This window comes from Pristis pectinata, chromosome 8, assembly GCF_009764475.1.
Source record: "Pristis pectinata isolate sPriPec2 chromosome 8, sPriPec2.1.pri, whole genome shotgun sequence".
NCBI classification, from domain to species: Eukaryota; Metazoa; Chordata; class Chondrichthyes; order Rhinopristiformes; family Pristidae; genus Pristis; species Pristis pectinata.
In genome coordinates, this window is record NC_067412.1 from 11,561,677 (window position 1) to 11,574,478 (window position 12,802).

At 41.9% G+C, this 12,802-nt stretch overlaps 1 protein-coding gene across 1 annotated transcript in view; it reads right to left on the reverse strand.

Moving 5' to 3' along the window:
* septin12 (septin 12) overlaps positions 1 to 12,802 on the reverse strand; it is a 353,537-nt gene that overhangs the window by 307,135 nt on the left and 33,600 nt on the right. Inside the window, exon 2 of the mRNA XM_052021383.1 lies at positions 7,000 to 8,388. Coding sequence (XP_051877343.1) covers positions 7,000 to 7,873 — 874 coding nt within the window. The 5' untranslated portion in view covers positions 7,874 to 8,388. The remainder of the gene's footprint in view (positions 1 to 6,999; positions 8,389 to 12,802) is intronic.

A 12,802-nucleotide genomic window follows, 5' to 3' on the forward strand; every position in this document is an offset into this window, starting at 1 on the left:
AAAGGGATATTTTGTGAAGCTGGTTGTGTTCTGATGACAATCCAGCAGCTTTAAAGTCATCAATACTTCAGCTAGTATTTGTAAATTACAGTTATGTGCAGATATGATACAATATAGAAACAGGCCCTTTGACCTACCATGTCCATGCTGACCATCAACTATCTATCATACTAATACTATTAGCTGCACTTGCCCAATAGCCTTCAATGCCTTGGCAATTCAAATGCTCGTCGAGATACTTCTTAAATGTTGTGAGAGTGTCTGACTCCACAGTACGATCCAGATTTCCAACCACCCTCTGAGTTAAAGCTGTATTTTAACTAAACTCTTGAGCTCAGGATCATTAGCCAAGTAACTTCTTTACATTATCACAACCCATCAGTACTTTTGTGCCCCTGACGTCACGGCTTGCTCGTGGAGATAACCTCATAATATTATGATGGCAGAAGAAAGAAATCAGTCCAGCTGCTGAATTATCCAAAGACAAATTGTTATGAGGGTAGAGAAAACAAACGAATTCAACAAAATGAGGTGCATCGATGAGTTCTGGAGATGATAGGATCTAATCAATAAAGATCTTAACCAGAAAGTCACTCATTTGATTGTCTGATAAAAAGAACAGAGACTTGCTGGAGATTAACAAGACAAGGCAAGTACGCAGAGCTGAGGATTCAGTCCATTTGGTTTATGCTGTTGAGTTGTAAGCCTGCAGTGATGACACATTTTCAAAATATTCATCCGCTGTTTTCAAAAAAAAACAAATCCTTTCAAATTGTGAGGCAGTGTGGAGGAGGTGGCAAGGAGACAGGAAGGTAAGCGGAGGTGCCAGATAGAGTTCCAAGCGGGGGAGTGCAACATTACCCACCTCTGGGAGAAAATGTGGAAGGAATACATCTCTTTGAGATATTTTTTCATGGCTTCAATAAACTTATAGATCCTTCTTTTGCACAGCTTACTTGGAGCAATGGCAATTTCCTTGCCATTGAACCATTGAGTCGGAGTACAGGAAAGGGATAGAGAGCTTAGTGATATGGTGTCATGACAACAACCTTTCCCTCAATGTCAACAAAACAAAAGAGCCAGTCAGGAAAGGGGGCAGTGTACATGCTCATCAACGGTGCTGAGGTCGAGAGGGTTGAGAACATCACTAATGGCCTGTCCTGGTCAAATCACGTAAATGCCACAACCAAGAAAGCTCACCAGCGTCTCTACTTCCTCAGGAGACTAAAGAAATTCAGTAAGTCCCCTTTGACACTCACCAACTTTTATCGATGCACCATAGAAAGCATCCTATCTGGATGCATCACGGCTTGGTCTGGCAACTGCTCTGCCCAGGACTGCAAGAAACTGCAGAGAGCTGTGGACACAGCCCAGGCGCGTCAGAGAAACCAGCCTCCCCTCCTTGGACTCTATCTTTACCTCTCGCTGCCTTGGTGAAGCAGCCAGCATAATCAAAGACCCCACCCACCCGGGTCATTCTCTCTTCTCTCCTCTTCCATCAGGTAGAAGATACAGGAGACTGAGGGCATGTACCACCAGACTTAAGGACAGCTTCTACCCCACTGTGATAAGACTATTGAACGGTTCCCTTATACGATGAGATGGACTATGACCTCACGATCTACCTTGTTGTGACCTTGCACCTTATTGCACTGCACTTTCTCGGTATCTGTGACACTTTACTCTGTACAGTTATTGTCTTTACCTGTACTACCTCAATGCACTCTGTACTGACTCAATGTAACTGCACTGTGTAATGAATTGACCTGTACGATGGGTATGCAAGACAAGTTTTTCACTGTACCTTGGTACAAGTGACAATAATAAACCAATACCTTCCCTGTGTGGTAGCTAGTGTGTAATCGCCAAACTATATTAAAGTAATTCACACTCAGGCATCTTCCACTCCTCAGAACTGAAGTGGAAGCAAGTTATCCTCAAACCCGAGGGACAGTCTAAGAAGAAGTAGTTAACTGGTCGAATGCTCTTGAGGAAAGGGAGTGCATCACTGTCAGATTTGTAAAGGAGGCAGAATGTGGTAGATTGATCATCTCAGTCACATTCTGCAGAACTCCTAGAATGTCATCATTCCATTTAGTGACACTAGTGGCTGCGCTTCTTGCAGATCCAATCTAGAAACTTCCATGCTTCCCACCATAGATCAATACCAGAAGGTTTTATTGTTGGCCTGGAAACAAGACATTTATCCTGGATGGTAGTTACATTCCGAACTTTCCTTCAAAATGCTGCACTGCCACTTCTACAAGGGCTTGTACGCATGTCCAATTTCTGGAAGTTCAAGCAGTCCTTTAAATCTCTGTGGATGGGGAGATCTGGATGCTTAGACCCACAACTTGAAGCTAAATCCATGCCTCAATTATCATAGAAATGCAGCAACCTGCTCCTGACTTTTACATTGTTTGCCACAACTTGTGCAACTGTAATCCATTTGCTTGTTTTATGCTCTTTTCTGCCAGTGTTTCCTCCCACCTGCTATACAGGGAAGAAAACCCTTGGACGGTGCTTCACACTATCAGCAGTTGTAATGTTAACCACTGCAGATGTGGTAACCCAAGCCACTGAAGAGAAAATGAACAGCATGTCTGCTCAGTAAATTGTGTTGCAAAAGTTAGTACATACAAAATAAACACACCAACAGGGTATATGTTGGGATAATGTTTTGTCTGCCTGTTGTATTTAGGCCTACAGATCACACTCTGACAGGATCACCTATTCAGGACTGAGATGAGAAGAAATTCCAAAGGGTAGGGACTTCTCGACCACAGGGGATTGTGGAGGTGCAGTTACTGAGCATACTTGAGACAGAGATCAATAGATAATTAGATTCAGGGAATCAAGGAATATGGGTTAGTATAACAAAGTGGCACGATGGGCTGAATGGCCTCCTTCTGCTATTTTTTATGATAACTGTTTAAGAAGCAGATCAACGAATTATTTGTAAAATAAAAAGTGCATAAGAAAGGAAATAGAATTCAGGTCTTATATAGTGAAGACAAATATATAAATGAGTGGACACTGTTGGATTTGTGCAATTTTCAGGACATATTTTGAGCCCTCAGCGCAGCTCTGGGAACCTCATTGCAAATTACTGATGCCATGAAATGGCTTTGTAGAAGATTCAATCAAATAAAACCACTGGAGAGATGATAGTTGTAAAGAAAGTTCTCAAAAAAAACAGGAGCTTTCTTCACAGAGAAGGTTAAGAAGGAAACAAACAGAAAAGAGTAGAGGATGATTCATAATTATGAAAACCTTTGAGAGGGTAAATTGTGAAAGATTATTTCCATATGCTTATCTAACAATCTCTTGAATTTGACCAATGTACCTGCCTCCACCACCGCCCCAGGCAGCGCATTCCATGCACCAACCACTCTCTGGGTAAAAAACCTCCCTCTGATATCTCCCTTGAACTTCCCACCCATTACTTTAAAGACATGCCCTCTTGTATTGAGAATTGGTGCCCTGGGAAAGAGCCACTGCCTGTCTACTCTATCTATACAGAAGGTGATAGGTACATGGAATGACCTGCCAGAGGTAGTGGTTGCAGCGGGTACAATAATGAGATTGAAGATATTGGGACAGGTAAGTGGATGGTTCTATTTCTACTGGTTGATCAGTTAATGCATTTAATGGATGCTTGATAGTCAGTATAGATTTGATGGGCTGAAGTGTCTTTTTCTGTGCCATATAACTCTATGACCCTAAATGCGGGTGGGGAGGTGGAGGGAGAGGACGAAAGCATAGATCATAGAACATAGAACATAGAATATTACAACACAGTACAGGCCCTTTGGCCCACGATGTTGTGCTGACACTTTACCCTGCTCTAAGATCTATCTAACCCTTCCCTCCCACATAGCCTGCCATTTTTCTATCATTCATGTGGCAAAGTATAACCAAAAGAATGAAGGACGATGTATGGAAAAAACACTCATGCAGCGTTATTAGAATGTGGAATGATTTACTGCAAGTGACTATTGAAGAAGAACTTATTTAAATGGGATCTAAATCTAAGGAAATTCTGGAGAATGACTAGGTATAAATTAAGACAAATTGCCGTTATTTCTGAGCTTGTAGTGGCACGGTGCACCAGATCATCGCTAAATCGCTGGCTTCTATTGAACTACTTCTTTCACATCAATGAATAAGTGCAAAACACAAAAGTGAACAGGAGTGCCCACAAGTTCAATCCCTAGTATGTGTTGTGTCAGCTATTCCAAACCCAGTGGGACTGGAGTACTTAATGGGCCTTGTCTCCCCTTGCCACCAGTGAGTAATTAAATAATGCCAGAGTGTTTTTTCCCAATTGCCATCAAAAGATCCTTAACTTCAAACACACTATGCTCTGTTCCCAATCTTAGTTCTACTAAACATGTGGTCCTCCTCTGTAAGGGGACAAGAAATTGGAGAGAGAACTCCTGTTAAGTGATGTTTAATTCCTCTTGTTCAGCTCTTGTTGATCAGAAAAATCCGATGTAAGAAGTATTAAAAATAAGCAATAATTAGATTAAATGCTTAAAGTCGTATCTTTAGGACCCCCCACACTTTTCTCCAGTAAACAGAATCATTTCCTGACGATGACATCCATTTCCTTTTGCGTTGGTTGTTAGATGTCTGGCAGTGCCTTGGGTGCCTCTGATCAAGGATTTTGAGACCTCAAGGGTGAAATGGGCATGAATTGTGGGCATGAAAATGGGCATGACACAATAGGTAAGGCATTAGTCTCCTGTTGTACACTCTGCCCAGATTTAGCTCCATTGGCATCAACAGGACTGAATAACAACATGTTTCCAGGCAACACAATTCTGACTGTTTTAGCACCTCATCATTGTATAAATTCATCCTCAATATCTTGTGAGGGGGAGATCTTCCCCATCTCATTACTGCCTCTGCATTCCACAGTCCAGAACTCACCACTGTAGCAAGAGGCAATTAAAAACAGGGCATGTACCACCAGACTTAAGGACAGCTTCCACCCCACTGTGATAAGACTATTGAAGGGTTCCCTTATACAATGAGATGGACTATGACCTCGCGATCTATCTTGCTGTGACCTTGCACCTTATTGCACTGCACTTTCTCTGTGGCTGTAACACTTTACTCTGTACTGTTATTGTTTTTACCTGTACTACTTCAATGCACTCTGTACTAACTCAATGTAACTGCACTGTGTAATGAATTGACCTGTACGATCGGTTTGTAAGACAAGCTTTTCACTGTACCTCGGTACAAGTGACAATAATAAACCAATACCAATACCAGTACCAATACCAATACATCTCTAAATGAAGCATTTCACACAAATCCTTTGGCAACAAAGACAATATTCATTTGTTAAAGGTGGCTGCTAAAAATCTCCCAAAGCTTTGCATAAAACATTAATGAATATAATGAGTGAATACTTATTTGTGCCAAGATAATGTAACCAGCAACATCAACCTCATGTAAACAAGCCAGTAAAAAGAGTGATTATCACAAATTAGAACCACATAAAAGATAGACACAAACCAACAATGGCCAGCCACTCAGCTGTTTCTCTTCAGATTGAAAAATACTTGGGGATTATACTTTCTCCACTATATTTGTGACATGAAAACATTAATGAATTACATAAAGGAATGCATTCAAAAGAAGATCTGTTCTGAGCAAACTCTGCTCCCTTCTGATAAATCTGCTTTGCTTCCATTTTAATGGGGTTGCCGTGAGCAAGATTCCTTTCTTCCTCTAAGTTCTAAACTGTAGAATTTGAAGTTTGCTGGGCACAAATCCAGAAATGTCAGGCGGCAACTGATATATGCACACTGGCAATCAAGGTTAGCTCCTTCTGATAATCACCAGCAGTACGTAGGGAGCCAAGTTGCAGCATGCACATCCAGTGAGGTATGTTACCCATGGACAAATCATCTCTGAACATGATATATTTATTACAAGCCTGCAATCAGAAAAGAGGGGCAACATAACACTCGCCTTGGAGGAAGAATCTGACAATAATTCACTGCTTATCGAGGATGCATGGGAAAGCCTGATACCTTGTTTCTCTGGATATCATGTATTTTTCCAATACTATCAGCCTGTACCTTGAAGTGCAAAAATTGTGACTCATCTCAGTTTAGCACGGGACAGGTACTGGTACTTCCGAAATAGTTTGTTTTCCTGAGCTCCTCAAGCAGATCACAGGATCACCCATCCCTGACCCTTCACCATTCATACCACCCCTCATTATTGCCATCTCTCACTCACCAGCACTAACTATATTAAATATATAACTATACTTGTAATTTTCTTTTTATTACTTCCTTCTGCATTGCCTCAAATATGCTCCCATGTAACCTTCACCTTGAACTTAGCCTATGTTCTGAGCAGAAGCTTGCCTTCTACCCTCCCTTGAGATGGGCAGAGTGGCCTCTCACTGCTAGAGTTTTTATGATAAATTTAAAATTTCGACCAATAAGGCATAAGTTCTATTTTTTTGAAAGGCCATCTCAAAAGTTTACAAAGGTAATTTCAAGAGTTAAACACAAGATTGCTCTACTCTCTCTCATCAATTTATCTGTCAAATGTTACCGTGTCGCCCCTTTCCCATCTCCCCCCTCACCCCCGCTTCTACTCCCACACCCAAGTGTCCATTATTCAAGTGTGAACCTTGAGAGCAAGTGTCAGCAAGTCTTTGACTGCAGGGCAAATCCTCGCTGAGCTCAGTCCTGCTATTGTCATCCTCTCTGTATTGAGGCTACTGTAAGGTTTTAACTATATCTTATTACCCCATGACACTGAACACTAAAGATGCTTACTGGACATTCTCAAAACCATTAACCTAACTTGTCATCTTCATCAATAAACATGTTTCTGTTTCGAAATGTGTGACCTGAAATGCATTTAAAGAACTTTAAGGTTGTCAAAGATCTTGTGCTTTCAGAATGAAGCAATTTGATGTGTATTACATGTTTAGTAAAATTGACTCAGAAGGACACATCTTACCTTGCTGCCTCAAATGCATCTTAACTTCCTTCTCCAGAGATCGATCCTGAACTTCCTCCTCTCTTTTTCCATCATGATAAATATTGTCCGTCAGTCTGATGCTAGTGTTGAGATAATGTATTCCTAAATCATCCGATTTTGTGAAGGAAGGATTTCTCTTGGCCACAGGGCCTGAACTTTCCATTGTCTGTAGAGCCAACATTGGATCCTCATTCAAAGCAAAATTCCGTGCGAGTTTAGTTTGCAAGTGAGGCAAGGGGGAGTGAGCAGGAGCAGGGACTTGAACCATCAGCGGCTGGGTCACTGCCTTGAACTGGGGCGATTGATGCATGGATACCGAGTGGGGCTCTGCATTGATGGCAGGAGGCAGCAAGTCTCCAGACTGATGTACGGAAGTCATGGAGACAGCTGGCTTTGATCTGGTCAGGGTGATCGGCGACAAAGTTGATGCATTCTGGACAGTTTGTGGTCTTGGGAGAATTCTTGCAGGAGGGTCAGGGCTTGTGATTGGGTTCTCCTGAGCTTTATATATGGAGTCAGCCACATTGTTGGAAAAGGAATTAGTTGGCCCAAAGCTCACTTCTCGAAGGTTTTGCGTAGGCTTCATGCTTAAACTGGAGTAGGTGCCAGTCGCGGCAATCCATGGCTCTCTCTGCCCTGTTCGTTGACTGTGGCCTGGTGTAATACCTTGAGCCAGCACAGACCGTACCCCAGAGTAAGGAGGTACACTTGATTTGTGCATTAGGTTGGATGACACCTTGCCTTCCAGAGCAAGGTCTTCAGCTATGTGGAGATCAAGGGATGGCATCGAACCATGACTAACTGCACCTTCGTTCACAGAGGTCACAGGTCGGTCCACTTCAGAATGGAACATATTGCCCTGCGATGAGTATTTTTTCAAAGCCGGAGATGACACATGGTTTGCCTTAACACCAGGATCATGGCAACCCAGTGGACTCTGAAGTGGACTTGACACAGAGTTTAACCTTGAGGGATATATAAGACTAGATGTAGAGCCATGCAGACCATCATCAACATCAGGTCTGGAGGACTGGGCAAAACCATTGGGGTTTACTTTGCTTTGAAAAGAGGAGACACAACTTAATGTGCCTGCTGGACTTCCATTGACCCTAGGGAGTGGTTTGGAGCCTTGATTAAAAGAAAGGCTCGAAGAGACCTTCCTGTATTGGACAGAGCCAGGGATTGGGACGGTGCTTGAGTTCCTGTTGATCCTTGTGTGATAAGAGGACGGAGAAGGTGCAAAGCTTTCAGTGAGCCTGGGTGACTGTACCGTTGTTGGACCTGGAGAGAAAGGCGAGCTCAGTGGAGAAACAGGTGAAAATGGAGGCTCGTCATTCACCTCATCGATCTCAAACGACCTTTTCAGAGCTGTTGATAAATAAAAGTGGAAATATATAAATGGTGATAGTCTTGAAAGCAAAAACATCAAATAGTAAGGTGATACTGAGGCAATCACGAAACAGACACACTAGCGCCTCTACTTTCTTAGAAGCTTAAGGTTTGGCATGTCACCAAATACGCTAATAAACTTCCACAGATGCACTGTAGAAAGTATCCTGAGTGGTTGCATCAAAGCCTGGTACAGCAAGTCCAATGCACAGGAATGCAAGAGATTGCAGAGAGTAGTGGACACAGCCTAGTCCATCACAGGCACAGCCCTCCCCACCATTAACAGCATCTACAGGAGGTGCTGCCTCGAGAAGGTGGCATCTATCATTAAGGATCCCCACCATTGGGGTCATGCCCTCTTCTCGCTGCTACCATCAGGCAGGAGGTACAGAAGCCTGAAGTCTGACATCACCAGGTTCAGGAACAGCTACCTTCCTACAACGAACAAGCAGCAAGATGCTGGAGGAACTCAACAGGCCAGGCAGCATCCATGGAGAAAAGCAGGTGGTCAACGTTTTGGGTCAGGACCCTTCTTCAGAACTGAAGATAGGAAAAGGGGAAAGCCCAATATAAAGGGGGGAAGAACAGAGCAGTGATAGGCGGACAAAAAAGGGGAGGCGGGGTGGGCACAAGGTGGTGATAGGTAGATACAGGTGAGAGATAGTGATGGGCAGGTGCAGGGGAGGAGGGGAGAGCAGATCCACCAGGGGATGGGTCAAAGGTAAGGAGGCAAGCACCCCATAGGGGGAGGGGAGGAGAGGAAAAAATAACGTCTGCTTTTCTCCACGGATGCTGCCTGGCCTGCCGAGTTTCTCCAGCATCTGCAGTCCTTTGTTTCTCTACTATCCTACAACCATCAGGTTCTTGAACTGACCAGCATGGAAACAGGCTCTTCGTCCCATTGAGTCTATGCCGACCATCAAGCTCCCATACACACCAGTCCTACCCCAATCCCATTGTATTCTCCCCACAGCCCCATCACCTCCCCACAGATTCTACCACTCACATACACATGAGGGGCAACTTACATTGACCAATTAACCTACCAACCCGCATGTCTTTGGGATGAGGAAGGAAACCGGAATGCCCAAAGGAAATCCACCCAGTTGCGGGGAGAACATGCAAACTCCATACAGACAGCACCCAAGGTTGGGATTGAACCCAGGTTGCTGGCACAGCAAGACAGTGGCTTTATTATCTGTTCCACTGTGCAGCTTGTTCTTACTTATGTTTATGTGGTCACTCTGGAACAATTTAAAGTTGTCATGGACTAAAAAGCGTTGTAAGTTGTTCTCCCCTCAAGGCAGCTTGAACCTCTATAACAGCTCATTGTTCTGACCTACTTGGTGCTGTTGCACAAGGGTCTTGGAGGCCCAAACTGCCTCCTGTTCTGCACCCAGCACAGTTCTCACTGAGAAGTGGCAGATAGAGTTCAACCCGGAAAAGTGTGAAGTGATACACTTTGGAAGATCGAATTTGAAGGCAGTATATAAGGTTAATGGCAAGACTCCTAGCAGTGTGGAGGACTTGGGGTCCACGTCCATAGATCCCTCAAGGTTGCTGTGCAGGTCGATAGGGTTGTTAAGAAGGCATATGGTGTGTTGGCCTTCATTAGTCGGGGTATTGAGTTCAAGAGCCACCAGGTAATGTTGCAGCTCTATAAAACTCTGGTTAGACCACACTTGGAGTATTGTGTTCAGTTCTGGTCACCTCATTATAGGAAGGGTGTGGGTGCAGAGGAGGTTTACCAAGATGTTGCCTGGATTGGAGAGCATGTCTTATGAGGATAGGTTGAGTGAGCTAGGACTTTTCTCTTTGGAGAGAAGGAGGATGAGAGGTGACTTGATAGAGGTGTACAAGATGATAAGAGGCATGGATTGAGTGGACAGTCAGAGACTTTTTCCCAGGGCAAAAATGGCTCACAGGAGGGGGCATAATTTTAAGGTGACTGGAGGAAGGTATAGGGGGATGTCAGAGGCAAGATTTTTTAACACAGAGAGTGGTGGGTGCGTGGAACGCACTGCCAGCAGAGGTTGTGGGGGCAGATACATTAGGGACATTTAAGAGACTCTTAGGTAGGCACATGAATGATAGAAAAATGGAGGGCTATGTGGGAGGGAAGGGTTAGATAGACCTTAGAGCAGAATAACATGTCGGCACAACATTGTGGGCTGAATGGCCTGTACTGTACTGTAATGTTCTATGTTCTTTGTTCACAGGCTCCATATGAAACAGCATTAATCAGAATTTGAGTGAGTGATTCAGACCAATACTGAGCTCAGAGGTTGCACAGACACTGCCAAATACACTTAATCAGATCTGAAGGAGGACACAAAGAGCTGTATGGAAAGCCTACATTAATGATCTAACAGTTGTAACATCACTGATTGGCTGAATTACAAAAGAACTATTAAAAAAAAGTTCCCTCACTGGAATCATAATTGAAAAAAAATAGTATAATATAAAATTTCCTTGGTGTTCCTGTCCTAACACATATTCATTTACATTCTAGAGATTTACAGCATTTTAATGACTAAACAATTAATGCTGACATTAGCTTATGATTTACCATGTCTCAAGCTACCCTTACAACATAGCAGTTTTACTACAGGCATTCATAACATCATTATTCACTTTTGGCACTTTATTCCACCTAGAAACAACACACTTTGTGAAACTACAACTTTTATTTTCTTTTGGCATCACCAGTCCAGGTTTGATTCCTCCTCACTAATGACTACTGTGCTCACAGTCTGACAGGTCAAAGCGTTGGAGGTCAGTAATTAGTATTAGTTCGAAAGGAATTCATGGAGTCCACAGTTAGAAACAGCAGTGTGTTTGTGAAACTGAAGATGGAATGGAAGGTTTCTGACGACTGCATACATCTGTTTGAGGCACCATGCAGTAAAGTTCAAAACAGAAATGGGATTATTTCCTATTCATCGATTATATCCATTCAAAGCTAAGGCAAGTTAGGACAGAACAATAAAGTTTCTTTGTTACTAGTGTGCAAATGTTACCCAATGGAAACTTTTTTTTAAAACAAAGTGTGATTATTTCAAAACTAATTCATGCAAAGAACAAGGAATCACTTTGAACTGATATATGTATCTAATTAGTGCAATGAACTGTAATCATTTATAAACTAGTTTCTCTCTTATCTCTAAAATAGAGATACAAAACAAAAGGTGCTTGTATCTGAAATCTGAGCTGTGTAATTGAACACAATTTTGCCAATTCAGCTTTACTGAACTGTTAACCAAAATAACAGTATAAAAAAATGCAGATCCATTTCATTTAAACTAAGCTCAAAGACATCCATCTGTTGCTTGATATTAAGACGGCATTTCTAGATATAAGGAAAAAACTCTTACTGGTTTGCAAAAACAGGATTTCATCAAGCCTTTTTTTTAAATAAATGCAAAAAGTTTTAAAATTTCCTCACACACAGAGACACACATACACACCAAGAGTAAGGATGGAAAAACATTTAGAACTTAAAAATGCTGAATAATTATTTTTTAATCCCTGCAAAATTTATGCTTATTTTTAACATCAGCACAGTAGTCAATAGTGTGGGTGATCCAAGCGTTTCCAAACAGATATTTGTTCCCCATATGTTTTTATAGTTTATCGGACATTCTGTGTATGACAGTAATCTGACACAACTGAAAAAGTAATCATGTTTAAATGACTGAGCCCACACTGAGTATTCATAAATACTTGGTGCGCAGGTTTCAACCTGCCCTGGAACTGGAAAGAATTGAGGTCTGGATTTTTCTTTTTGTTGTAAAAAGAACATAATTTTGTTTTTAAATTAGTTTTGCACTGACAAAATTGTGATTTTTTTTAAAAAAGACTAGCTGCAATGAGTACAATTTTATTAGTAGGAATGGAACCACAGTCAATGCTTGCCCTGTAGTAATTCTTCTTCCACCACTTTTGAACCATTAAACTGATGTAAATTAATGAAAAGTTATTGAGTTGAGCTTTGGAATGTACAATATTTCTGTGGAATGAAAGAGCTGCTAGGTTGTAAACCCTATTTACCACTGACTCTATTATTGAACAGAATTTATTCTCACAGCAGCGCTAAACCTGGACAAGCACTTGTATTTATTCATGTATGTCTATTTTTCAGGCATCAAAAACATTAAAATAAAAAGAAGTATAGTCAGATTTAGCAAGTGTCACCTACTTATTGTCTAAAGGGAAAGCTGATTACAGAAATATTGTTTTGGAAGCTAAGGACAAGAGAGCAAAAGCTGGCCTGTTATTAAATGTTAAAAAAACAAAGCTTATATCATCAGGAATACTAAAAGAATTCAAAGTAGGGGATGACCAAGTTGTGAAACGCTTTAACTTCTTTGAGTCTAGAATGGACTGAAATGGG